Below are 13,605 nucleotides of genomic sequence, written 5' to 3'. Positions count from 1 at the left end.
GAAGTCACACACACACACACACACACACACACACACACACACACACACACCCTGCCCGTCTCTCTACTCTCAGTACCTTCCAACTCCTCACATTCTCCAGATCCAACCAAAGAGCCATCTCCTCCAAGGACCTGCCCTAATCTGGCCCAAAACCCCAATGTGGGAAGTTCATCTAGTGAAAACTTCGTATGACTTGGGGTTCCAAGTCAGACCCTCTACTACTTCCTATACAGAACCTGTGTATGCCTGCCCTGTCCCAGCTGAAGCCTCCTGATTCACGCTCTGAGCCTTGTTCCTGACGGGTATGATGACTGGGACAAGACAGCAACTCCACCCAAATGCCGGAGATGAAAGACCAAGCACATACTTTCCAGAGCTGACACTAGGGAAGCCCTTCACCTCCCCAGTGCCAGTCACCATTAACCCTCTGATGAGATGCCAGTCCTGGATTGCATCTGATATTTCTCATGATTCAGCCTACTTCCCTCTCAAATTCTAAGACTAATATAGGGACCTTAGGAGCCTGCTTCCCTAAGGCTTGATCAAGAATTAGTATGAACATTTGGGGGGGACTGCTGTAGTCTACAGGTCAAGCTAACCTTCAGGTTGTGTACTTAGCAGTCTCAACTCAGCCTGCGGCTCTCACAGTCTCCAAATTTCATATGCACAAAGTTTTTTATGCAGAGAGACTGGATATTAACACCCTGACTGAATGCACTAGCACAGACAGTCTGCTCAAAACCCAGAAAAGCTGCAAGCCAGAACTGTGTAAGGCTTACCACACATCTGATTTAAACATACATCAGAGGAAGCCTGACTCCTTTGGTAAGGGAGGCCCCCAGGGAGGCCGCCTCAACACAACTGTTCCCAAAAGGAAATTAGAATGTGAGCTCACTGGAGGATCAAGTTATCAGCATGCATAAGGTCCTGGTTTTTACCTCCAACATAAATGGGAGTAAAAAGGAATAAAAATATACCGTCTTGAGTCAGATATGGTAGCACAGACTTTCAGGAGAAGAATAGAGCAACCAAAGCTACCCTGAACTACAGAGTAAGACCTTGTCAAGAAGAAGAATCTTACAGCCAAGACACTAGAGTTGGGGGTCCATCTCACATAGAACTATGGTTGGGCTAAACTGATATGAAACAAACCCAGGCTGGACCAAAACAACCTAACCCAAGAGAGTATGTAAAAAAATAGATAGATAGATAGACAGATAGATAGATAGATAGATAGATAGATAGATAGATAGATAAACCAACCAACAGTAGTGGGAATAGGACACTCCTTGGAAATGAGATGTCAGAACTAACCATGATGATCCTGTAGTTCCCAGATTTAATTATTGCATGTACAATAATAGCCCGGCTTTAAAACAAAGGAAGTGCGGGGTGACATGCATGCTTCTCTTTAATGCTGGCTGCTGAGCACACACTCCAGTTTCCGCTGCTAATAATGGGACACATAATTAACCTCCTTTGTGATGGTTCTGGCCGCCTAGAGTCAGTGCCCTTGACTAACCATGAGATGAAGGGAGTCTAGAGCTCAAATCCTGCCTCCATGAACTCAGCCTCGCTCAACCCCAGCCACACAGGCACGTGCCCTGCAGAGATAGCATGCAGCATCCCTGGACTCGCAGATTCCAGGTCCACTCCTCAAAGTTTCCACTTAAGTCTCTATACCACTATGAGCTCATCTTCCTAAGCAGGTGAACGGGCACACCTCTGAAGAAAGCCTTAGGAGTTAGGAGAAATCAAGTGTTAAACAACCCTCCACCGTGGGTGTGGTGGCTAACACCTGCCATGCCAGCATTTGGGAGGTGGAGGTGGGAGCTTTAAGAGCTCAAGGCTAATGGTAGTTACACAGTGATTTGGTGCCAGCCAGGACTATATGAAACCCTGTCTCCAAAAACAATGAAAATCCCTCTACACTGAGCTAGGCAGGTTGCTGGCATCCCAGGAGTGTTAGTTACCGGCTTCCCTTTCCAAGCTGCATAGAGAAGGGTAAGAGGAGTCAGGAGCTGAGCTGTGAGAGGGAGAAGAGAAAGTTTCTGCCCAAAGGGACACAGGAGAAATAACAAATTAATAATAGTGGAACAAATAGATAAACAACAAACATTTCTGAAGCTCTTAGTAAGTGCTAGGTCTCGCCCTGGAGGCTTTCAGGTCCATTATCCCATTAGCTCCTCCCAGTAGCTCTCAGGTGGATATTATAATTATTATCCCTTTATCCCTACTCCCCAGAGGACATCTAAGGCTCAAGAAGATTATTCACCTGCTCAAAGTCGTGACATGAATTTACCCATAACTTCAAAAGCTTTGCCCCTCATCACACGTGCGTGCACACACACCCTTACCCCCCACACACACACACCATGAACTCAAAGGTCACTATATACCCAAGGCCAGGACTTCCTAGCCTTCAGGGTGGGAGACCAGGTAGGGTGGGAGCCAACCTGGGATGGACCCAGTGACCCAACGAGTCCCAGCAGCAGGGCGGGAGGGTCCCGCCCGATGCCCAGAGTGCCAGGCCCCCGAGCTGACCAGGCGCTTCGTGGCACCATAAAGTCCAGGCGGGCGGGAGAAGAACGCCGTTTTATGGGGGTAGCAAGGCAGCCCCGGCTGCTTTGATTCCAACCGGCAAGCTCGTAAACGCCTGGGCGGCGGGCGCGCTCCTTCCTGCACAATATAAGGCTCCTCGCAGGCCTTGGGGTCCAGACTAGCCCTAAATCGCCTACACATCATGTCCTGCTTCTCCTCCCGTCTTGGCGCCTCCTGCGGGGTCCGCGCTTTCAGCTGCGCCTCAGCCTGCGGGCCCAGGCCTGGCAAATGCTGCATCTCCGCAGCTCCCTACCGCGGCATCTCCTGCTACCGAGGACTCTCAGGGGGCTTCGGCAGCCGCAGCGTCTGCGGGGCCTTCCGCTCTGGCTCCTGTGGACGCAGCTTCGGATACCGCTCTGGAGGCGTCTGTGGACCCACACCCCCCTGCATCACCACCGTCTCTGTCAATGAGAGCCTGCTCACACCCCTCAACCTGGAGATCGACCCCAATGCTCAGTGTGTGAAGCATGAGGAGAAGGAACAGATCAAGTGTCTCAACAGCAAGTTTGCGGCCTTCATCGACAAGGTGGGTGTCCTGGAGCCTAAGAACCAAGTAGATCAGTTCAGAAGCTCAGGGAGAACCGGAGCTTATAGGTAACTTTCACTGATGAGAAAAGTCACGCCTCTTCCTGACTGTTCCAACACTTGAAATGGAGAAAGCTTGCTGGGTGCTAACCTCTCTCACTTCTAACTTGGCCTTTTCACTCACTTTTAGTGGAGAAAGTCTCAGGTTCATAGCCCTGTGGGATAGTCTCAGCTAGGATGTCATGCTTTATGCAATCATTTGACACATGCCTAGTGAGGCTCCTTTTCCAACACTGTTGAGATCTCTCTTTTAGTGTGTCCCAAATGCAAATACCCGCAGACGCTTGTGTAGAAAAATCAGCGTAGCGTCTCCAGAGTGCAGAAAGTTGCAGCCAGCCTCAGAGCAGAGGACATTTGCAGACTGATGCCTCTGACATAGTCCTTTGTACCCAGGAGAGGAAAATGGCAGTCACAGCGTTGCCCAGCCACAGTCAAATTAGACCCAGGCACAGACTGTCTGTTCCACAGGCCCCTGAGTTAGAGGGCCCAAAGCCCACAGTCACTGTTTCCTCCAGCCAGGCTACATCCTGGGAAAGTGGCCACAGAGTCAAGCAGAAGAATCCTGGACCCCTGAGTCTGTGGCCTCTGCCCAACACCTACTTCCTCCTCTGGCTCACTGGGTGACATGGTTCAGTGGCCTCCTCTCTCCACCTCAAAGCCTCCCATCCTAGCAGTGTGTGAGCTGGCCATGACCATAAAAGGGAAGGTAGAGCTGAGACAACCATGAGATCCTGTCATCTAAGACCACCAAAACTACTCCACACAGTACCGAGAACCCTAATCCCCATTTCCGGAAGCTATAGCCCAAGGCTGCTCGGCTATACATACTCTTGGAAGTAGGTACATGGGGCTCCAGACCTGGGGGTAAGAGGTGGACCAGGCCTGCAGGTGACAGTCCACTCCTCTCCTGCTCAGTCTCAGGGACTGGAGACCTGGAGACCCAGGGCTAGTCTAGCTCACTGCCCTTCCTCTCAACCAGTACAGCAGGTCTTGGCCATATCAGTACTCCTGTCTACATGACTGACGGTAAGCGGTGACATCTTTTTCCAAAATCTTCTCCAGTCTACATCATCCACATGCTCTCCAAGGACCTGTGAGTTCAGGGTAACTTGGAACTGCAGGCCTCCTTTGTGGCAAGAGCCCCAGAACACTCACCCCTGCCTCTCTGACATCCCTCCACCCAGATCACCCCACACACACCCCTTGTCCATTCTCAGTTGTTCACCAAACTCTCTGGCCACCAAGGACATCATGTAAGCCACAACCCGCCCTGAGGAAGCTCTTAGTGAAAGGCCCCCTCTTCTCTCTCCCTTCACTGCTCTGTGTTCTTTCCTCCGGGAAGCCTTCCTGATTGCCTCTACCTCGCCTGCAGTCACTCAGTTACCCAGCACAGCTATATGCTCCAGTTTGCCCATCTGGATCCACCTGGATAGGCATTCATTTGCCCAACCATTGCATACCTCCTCAATGAGTTTTGCCTGGCTCTTCCTAAGCCCTAAGGAGGACAAGGCAGGTTGGCTCCCTCCGACAAACTCCTCTCCCACAACAGGTGCGCTTCCTGGAGCAGCAGAACAAGCTGCTGGAGACCAAGTGGCAGTTCTTCCAGAACCGCAAGTGCTGCGAGAGCAACCTGGAGCCGATGTTCGAGGGCTACATCGAGACACTGAGGAGGGAGGCTGAGTGTGTGGAGGCAGACAGCGGGAGGCTGGCTGCTGAGCTCAACCACGTGCAGGAGGCCATGGAGGGCTACAAGAAGAGGTGAGGACAGTGGGGATGAGGGTTTGCAGAGACAAAATGAAATTAGGTCAAAAACCAATGGATTTAGATGGGACTTTAAAGGGATCCTCCCTAAAGAGAGAAGACAGTGGCACATGCCTCTGGAGCAGTGGTTCTCAACCTTCCTAACACCGCGTCCCTTTATTACAGTTCCTCATGCTGTGGTGGCCCCCCATAAAATTACTTTCATTGCTACTTCATAACTAATTTTGCTACTGTTATGAATCATAATGTGTGTATCTGATACGCGACCTCAGGGGGTCACAACCCACAGGTTGAGAACCTCTCCTCTAAAGCACACTCTCATCTAGACTGGGAATCGAAAGATTACAGAGGGGCTAAGACTAACACAGCTCAGTAGTTAAGAGGACAGGCCACTCTTCCACGGGACCAGGGTTCAAATCCGAGCACCCACATGGCAGCTCACAACCATCTATAACTCTAATCCCAGGGGGTCCAGCACTTTCTTCTGGCCTCCATGGGCACTCCATTTACATACATGCAGGCAAAACTCCCATACACATAAAAGAAAAATAAATAAAATCTCAAAAAGCTGTTTTAAATAAAGATTGCAAACTCTAAGATACTCATTTTTAATTATTTATTCTTTTAATTTACAAAGGCTCATGGAGCACCTGCTGATGTCCTAGGTACTACTGGGCTAGGCCCTGGATGGACACTGAGCAAAGGGTGGCTCCAGAGTCAGGCAGACTTCTTAAACTCAGAGAGCCACAGCCCAGGCACAGAGAGGAGGCCACATCAGCCAGGACAATCTAGGAGCACAAGGGACTGTTGTGGTCTCCTCCAGAAATCTAGGTCCTGGGATATATTCATCTGGCCATTACTCTCTTTTTTTCCCCTTCTCAAATCTGAGCCTTGTATCCTCTGTCCCCAGGTATGAAGAGGAAGTAGCACTCAGGGCCACTGCTGAGAATGAATTTGTGGCCCTGAAGAAGGTGAGTGTCTCAGAATAGTCATCCTTCGGTCAGAGCCGACATGGAACACCGTTTACTGGACACTGGAGGCCACTGCTCCCAGATTCACCAGGACCAACCCCTGCATAGCCCTGGGCCTCAGAGCCCCATGCCAGCCTCACTTGGGGACTGTTATTTCATGCTCATTTGCCTAGGCATCTAATCTCCCTTGGCCCTGGGCCTGTTAATAGAGTGGGCACCTGATACACAGTGGTAAAGAAGAGAGCGCCAGATGCCAAGGCACCCTTAGACAGCCACAGTGGGAAACACACAGTGGTAAAGATGCCTGGTGTTGCTTGCTTCCTAAATGTGAGTCTGCCTTGTGCACTCGCTCACCTCCTCACCACCAGGATGAGGGCACTTCTGTGAGCACCTGAGGCCCAGATGCAGAGGGTCAGGCCTGGCTGCCCTGGGTCCTCAGCTCGAACATAGGCCTGGTTCTTCTATAAGACCCAGGCCACAGCTGCAGGGCACAATTCCACACTTCCACACTAGACCCCAGGTTTGGGTGATGATGCCAGGTGTGGATTTAGAGGACCCATTCCCAAGGCAACAAGGCTGTGCCTGGGATCCTCAGATCCCCTTCCTTTTCTATTCCCACTCCTCACCAATGACATAAAAGGTATTGCTCACACCATGGCACTGGGCCCTGGGATGACCAGAGTGGAGGGCCTCCCCAGAGTTGCTCAGCCCAATAACTGGAGAGGGAAGAATGGCAATGGCAATCTAGTGAGCACCCTGTGAGACTCTTGGTTTATCTTCCCCGTTAGGACGTGGACTGTGCCTACCTCCGTAAGTCGGACCTGGAGGCCAATGCAGAAGCACTGACGCAGGAGATTGACTTCCTGCGGCGACTCTATGAGGAGGTAAGGGGACACAGGGCAGTGGGGCAGGAGGAGCCTGGAGCACTTTAGGATGGACTGGGGACCACTGTGGCCTCTAAGCTCCCCAGTGGAGGCAGGGTACAGAATATTGTAGAAATCTGAGGCATATCTCTTATCCCAAGTGAAGAACGGCAGCTTGCCATCTCATTTCACACCCCACACAAGTTAGACTCCCTGTGACTGTAACCACAGTGACCACAAGTGGTAAACTGAGGTCTTGGGGCCAAAGCACCAAGCAGAGTTTTACAGACATCAACTCAGGCCCCTCCTCTTGGACCTTTGGCAAGGTGTGAAGAGCACTGAGGGATGGTTCCAGGGTGCAGCAGGCAGGACCAGTGGGACATGACAGTGGCCACCAGCCTGAGATCACTGGGGAAGCAGGGGAGCAGACAGAGACTGGGAGAAGGTAGGCTGCCAAGAGTAGGGGTGTGAACTAAAAAAGCTTTCCTCCCTCTCCCACAGGAGATCCGAATCCTCCACGCCCACATCTCAGACACCTCTGTCATCGTCAAGATGGACAACAGCCGGGACCTGAACATGGACTGCATTGTGGCTGAAATCAAGGCTCAGTATGACGACATTGCCACCCGCAGCCGGGCAGAGGCTGAGTCCTGGTACCGCACCAAGGTGAGTGGTCCTTGGACACGACAGTGGAAGGGCTCCAGGATACATCAGAAAAGGTTTCTGCACCCCAGGAATCACAAGAAGACTGCAGGCAGCCCTCAGGTGGAGGAGGCAGCCCTGGCTGAGCACTGTGCTGCTGCTGTGCATCTTGCACATCTTGCACACTCAGTGGCAGTGTGCTCACTGGGTCGATGTTGCATCCTGTGCCTCATGGGCATCTCTGCTTCCCCATCCCCAGTGTGAGGAGATGAAGGCCACAGTGATCCGTCACGGGGAGACCCTGCGTCGCACCAGAGAGGAGATCAATGAGCTGAACCGCATCAACCAGAGGCTGACAGCCGAGATTGAGAACGCCAAGTGCCAGGTAAAAAGCCCAACCCCCACTCCATGCCCAGCATGAGGAGGGAGTGGAGCCAGCTAGCAGCAGGCAGATACGAGTTAGGCTCCTTGCCAATGGGTAGGACTATAAGCCAACACCAAGCTGAAAGCCTCCCGAAAAATGCTTTCATTCCTACTGAATGGTGACGATGCCCAGTGTGGAGATGCAAGGACTTTCCTGGTCCTGAGGCCAGAATGAGGCAGAGAGAATGCCACTAGTTGTGAGGTATAGGGAAATGGATTCTCAAACCAGTCCTGACACCCACAAGTCACAGGATTTGGGTGAGCAGTTTAACTCCTCCAGCCCATCATTCGAGACCAGCAGTCATACATTCAGGCAAACAGAGGCTGGTAATGATGAGCAACAGGCTAGGCCAAGGCACAAGAGTGTGGCCAATTGAAAAACACAAAACAGCAGAAGTGACCAGACCCAACAGAGACAGGCACAAAGGGCATGCAGGGCTAGCGTGGTAACACCACATAACTTTTCCAAAAGAAATGTGAGTCTGCAACACTGAGCTAATGTCCAGAACTGAAGACATACTACCAACATTCCCAGAGCATAGGAACTTTAAGTAGTGAATGCTAGACCTTGGCCCTTGAACATAGAACAGAGAATTTAATAACCTTCCCTGCATCCCAGAACACCAAGCTGGAGGCTGCAGTGACCCAGTCTGAGCAGCAGGGAGAGGCTGCCCTCACTGATGCCCGCTGCAAGCTGGCTGAGCTGGAGGCTGCCCTGCAGAAAGCCAAACAGGACATGGCCTGCCTGCTCAAGGAGTACCAGGAGGTGATGAACTCCAAGCTGGGGCTGGACATCGAGATCGCCACCTACAGGCGCCTGCTGGAGGGCGAGGAGCACAGGTGAGTTGAGAAGGACCATGTGAGGATTCATCTGAGGACCAAACTGTCTTGAACAAACATGCTAGCTAAAGCCTGTCAGTCCTTGCATGGGAGGGGCAGAGACCTGGTCATTCTGGTGAATGGTCTTGGGCACAAGTGTGATATACAGCTCTAACCAGCCTACTCCAGGCCAGCCTTCAGTAATAATGGTTAACTATCATATATCCTATGTTCTGTGTCAAGCACCCGTTTATAATCCTCCATCCTATCCAAAAACAGAGATGGGTTGGCTCAATGATCAGCACCTTTCCCATGGCTGCAAAGTTACTAAGCTACAAAGCTGGGACCCAACAGTCAGTCCTGGGCTCCTAAAGCCCATTTGTAGCTTCCCTTGAAGGTGCGCTCCTGTACAATAAGGATGATATACCCTGAGTACACGAGGCTCTGCCTCATCCTTATTGTGAGCACTATTGGCATTCAGCAGGCTCAGGCACCCTGATGGCAGGCAGTGTGTGGAAATCACAATTCCACTCACTGCTGCTCCAAACAAGGCGGGGGCTGGTCTCCATGGATGGGAGACACTTTAAAGAAAGAAAATGAATATTCCATGAAGATTTGGGGAGCCCTTCCTGCCTCTCAGGAGATGGATCCACCCTAGAACAAAAGCTGACCTTGTCTGTCCCCAAGCAACTGTCTCAAGGAATCCAGCTCCTGCTTGGAACTAATGGTGTTTTTCTCCCCTCTAGGCTGTGCGAGGGTGTGGGCTCTGTGAATGTCTGTAAGTATCTGCTGGAAATGCCCCCTGGAAAAATGGTTTGGGGATGGGCAAAGCTTCACCACGGGCCTACCCCACCCAACCTCCAATGTTCCCCAAGTCTCAAAGTCTTTCCTCTTCTCCAGGTTCCTCCCTGGGCAGGGAGTGGAAGGTGGGGGAATGAGGACTGATGGGTTGGGGAAGTGAGGGGGGAGGTTAAAAAAAGTTGAGCGCCCCTTACTGGTAGCCACTAGAAACTGCAGTCCAGGGAAATGGGTCCAGGAATCATCACACCTCTCCAGATGTGCTGTGAGGTTGAAAGAACAAAACCTGTCATGTTAACCACTGATCCCTTGAGGAGGGGGCAGGCTCTGCATGGGAAGTCCTCAGGGACCTGTGGTAGGTGGGTGACACTGGAGCAAGCCCCTTATCCCTCCCTCTTCCTCTTCCCACAGGTGTCAGCAGCTCCCGTGGTGGAGTCACATGTGGGGGCCTCACATATGGCACAACCCCAGGGCGCCAGATTGCCTCTGGCCCCTCTGCCATTGGGGGCAGCATCACAGTGATGGCCCCTGACTCCTGCTCTCCCTGCCAGCCACGCTCCTCCAGTTTCAGCTGTGGGAGCAGTCGCTCAGTGCGCTTTGCTTAGAAACAGGACCTCCAAATGGGACATCTGTCTGCCCCAGAGTGGAGTGGTGTGTGAATGGAAAATGTGCGCTTGCTTCCAGAATGTTCCAGATGTTCCTGTAAGAGAAGAGAGCTCAGGTTCTCTTTCTTCCACCTTCTTCTTTTAGGGAGTTGTTTCTCGGTTCTCCTCTGGCTTCACTTTAGAAGCTTATTCCCAAGCCTTCCCTTAATTCCAACTTGTCTTCAAATACCTATAATTGATTTGTATCATTCACCAAGTCCTTTGGGACACTACCAGTCACCAAGGTTGGCTGGATAATAAAGCTTTGCCTTCATTGGTAAAGGCACAGTCCTAACCACCCAGCCATTCCCCCCAAAACCAAGAACCAGAGAGAACCTTCACCAAGCGGCTCCCACTTCTGGCCCCAGGTACTTGGATGGCCTCAGAGGCAGCAAGCACCTGCCCATCATTGGTTGTGTTTGCTCACCTCCCTGACTGCCTGCCTTCCTTGGGGCAACCTTGCTCCAGCCACACTCCTTGTGATGCCTCCAAGAAAACAAGTCTATTCTGTGGGGAGTCCTGTTACCTACAGCCCCTGACTAGGGGGATTTGAACAGGTCTTGCTATTCAGGACATCTTTACATGTTGCAAAGACTCTATACATGCTCCAGGCCTTCCTTTCCTGTGCAGAAGGGAACTGCCCACTGGAGAGCTGATGGGATGGGGACTATGAGGCCACTTTCCGGTTCTGTCTGTGGGTGCCTTGCCTTCTGGGTTGACCCCATCTGGTTTCAATAAATGCTGCTGCAATGCAAGGGTGTCTGATGTTTTGTGCCAGGGTCGCCGCTCCCTGATTCTTTGCCTTCACCAGCCAACCAACCCTAGGCCAGCCCCACACTGGCAACCAGTATTTGGAAAGGCCAGAATCATATGTCACAGAGTAACCGTCTCCACTCACCCCTGTGACTCCTCCTCTTCCAGTCCATTCCCACAGCCTGATTTGCGTGTCCTCCTCTGTCCCTGCCAGGCTGGAGCATAGTTCCAGCCCCTGATAGCATCCCCCCCCCCCAAATAAGTCATCCTGCTGTCTTAGTTAATGTCGCTGTTGCTGTGATGAAACACCATGACCAAACCAACTCGGGAGGAAAGGGTTTATTTGGCCTACACTTCCAAATCATTCTCTATCACTGAAGGAAGTCAGGACAGAAACTCTAACAGGGCAGGAACCTGGAGGCAGGAGCTGATGCAGAGGCCATGGAGGAATGATGTTCATTGGCTTGCTCCTCCTGGCTTGCTCAGCCTACTTTTTTTTAACTGAACCCAGGACCATGATGGACTAGACCCTCCTCCATCAATCACTAATTAAGAAAATACCCTATAGGCTTTCCTGCAGCTCAGTCTCTTACAGAGGCATTTTCTGACATAGGGTCCCTCCTATCTGGTGATTCTAACACCTGTTAAGTTGACATAAAACTAGCCAGCACACCTGTCTTTTAGCTTCACACTTAAATGCTTAGCAGACAGAGCCCCTTCCCTAATTCACTACCACCCTCCTACCACTGGGCTCAGATCACTCCCAGCACAGGCATGTGCTTCTTCCCTACCTACTCCTCCTTCCTGAACAACTTCCCACCCAGTGCGGGTTCCCCAGACCTCCACTCAACAAGGAGACAGGTCTGGCTGTGTGTCTGCTTTGGATGGCAGTGAGGTGGCCCTGGAGCCTCAGGAGGGCAGACCTGTCTCCTTGTCATCTATCACCTGTACCTGTACTCAGTGATCTTCTCTATTTACCAGTGGCTACCACCTCTGCATCACGGCATCTAGAACCCTGAAGATACCTGATTCTGTCTCCATGGCTTCAGACCTTATCAAAAGTTCAAGCTGGAAGCTTCTTGAGGGCAGAATGTGCCTCCTGCTCTGAGCCTTCACTAGGCCCCAGGATGGAGCTCAGGGCATGCCAGGCCTGTGATGTGTAGAGTGATCTTAAGAAGCTGAGAAAGTAGGAACACTCAGCCCCTCAGACTCCACCTCTGCACTAGAACACACCGGCTGTCACTCTCATGGGGCAGGTGTCTGTCCACCAGCCCCTCTGCTGCCCTCCCCTCCTCCATCCCCATCTCTCTGCCTCTTTCATTGGCTAAGACCTGGGTCACTCTGCTGATTCCCAACTTCAAGCTGGAGAATGCTGGCTGCTCATTTGAGGTTTGCCAGGTGACCCCAGACAGACTCCTATAAGCCTCCCTCCTTCATCCTGACTCTCGGGGCCCTGACCACATCTGTGATCACTACATCATTTAAGACACATCATTCTTCTACAAGGAAACTGAATTCCAGAGGCTAAAATGTCAGGCGATGGCAATGGGGCTGCTCGACTGCCAGGTCTCGGTGACATCTTTGGCAAGAAGTAGCCTTTGTGATTTTGGCCCCAGCAGGGCTTGAGATGGCCGGGTAGCCTTGCAAGCTCAGCCACCACATTCTGTGCTCCTGGAATGCTGAAGTGAGTCTACACTGGAGAAAATAACTTGATTTCAACAAGGATATGGGCTAAACAAACCTGAGCAGATAATCTTAGACTCTGAACTGTAACACCACACACTGACTAGTGAACAGGTCAGAGTCTAGAGGACATGAGTAAGCTCTTTAATGTTTCCATGTTTGTGTGCAGCAAAGACACAGCACCAACTCATGGGACAACAGGACTCTGGGGCTCTTGTAGCTTCTTCTACTAAGAGCTGTATTTCCTGAGCAAGGCAACAGGAGCCACCCAAGTATCTTTATAGACTTTTTATTAGAAAAAAATGTATGTGTGTGTGCACATGCATATTTATGTGTAGTATGTGTGTGTGCATGTTTGTGTGTATGTACATGTAATGTGTGTCTGTTTGTGTGGTTTGTGTGTATATATGCACAGAGGTCAATGACAAGTGTCTTCCTTACATACTCTCCACATTGTCTTTTGAGACAGGGTGTGCTGGCTAGTTTTATGTCAACATGACACAAGATAAAGTCATCTAAAAGGAGGGAGCCTCAACTCGGAAAATGCCTCATAAGGTTGTGCTGTAAGCAAACCTATAGGGCATTTTTTTTTATTAGTGATTGGTGGGCGAGAGCCTAACACATTGTGTGCAGGGCCATCTCTGGTCTGCTGGTCCTGGGTTCTATAAGAAAGCAGGCTGAGCAAGTCATGGGGAGCAAGCCAGTAAGCAGCATCCTCCATGACCTCTACATCAGCTCCTGCCTCCAGGTTCCTGCCCTGTTTGAGTTCCTGTCCTGACTTCCTTCAGTGATGAACTATGATGTGGAAGTGTGAGCCAAATAAACCCTTTACTCCCCAAGTTGCTTTGGTCATGGTGTTTTATCACTGCAATAGTTGACCTTGACTAGGAGGGAACTTGGTACCAGGATAGTGGGGCATTACTGTGACAGACCTGACCATGTTGTTTTGTAGAGGATTGTGGGAGGTCTTTGGAACTTTGGACTAAAAAGTCCCTGAGTGTTGAGAGCTCAGTGTGCTGTTCTATAGGAGTTTGGAAGATAGGAATGTTGAGAGCAGTGCAG

General features: G+C 51.1%; 1 protein-coding gene across 1 annotated transcript; it reads left to right on the top strand.

The window, feature by feature from the left end:
- The first annotated feature begins 2,743 nt into the window (after positions 1 to 2,743).
- Positions 2,744 to 10,068, top strand: LOC118597150 (keratin, type II cuticular 87). The gene is made up of 9 exons (XM_036208441.1): positions 2,744 to 3,127; positions 4,736 to 4,944; positions 5,858 to 5,918; positions 6,707 to 6,802; positions 7,283 to 7,447; positions 7,683 to 7,808; positions 8,466 to 8,686; positions 9,412 to 9,443; positions 9,875 to 10,068. Exons 1-9 carry the CDS (start codon positions 2,744 to 2,746, stop codon positions 10,066 to 10,068), a joined length of 1,488 nt encoding a protein of 495 aa, XP_036064334.1.
- Positions 10,069 to 13,605: the final 3,537 nt, after the last annotated feature.

Source organism: Onychomys torridus, chromosome 16 (genome assembly GCF_903995425.1).
Source record: "Onychomys torridus chromosome 16, mOncTor1.1, whole genome shotgun sequence".
Taxonomy (NCBI): Eukaryota; Metazoa; Chordata; class Mammalia; order Rodentia; family Cricetidae; genus Onychomys; species Onychomys torridus.
The sequence above is the reverse complement of the archived record's forward strand: the minus strand, read 5'-3'. Positions and strand labels throughout refer to the sequence as shown.

Bases quoted from the DNA above. Each gene is read 5' to 3' on its own strand.
- LOC118597150 (XM_036208441.1), top strand. From the start codon at position 2,744: ATGTCCTGCTTCTCCTCCCGTCTTGGCGCCTCCTGCGGGGTCCGCGCT. The intron at 5,919-6,706 runs GTGAGTGTCTCA...CTTCCCCGTTAG, and splicing joins AATTTGTGGCCCTGAAGAAG to GACGTGGACTGTGCCTACCT. The intron at 6,803-7,282 runs GTAAGGGGACAC...CCTCTCCCACAG, and splicing joins TGCGGCGACTCTATGAGGAG to GAGATCCGAATCCTCCACGC.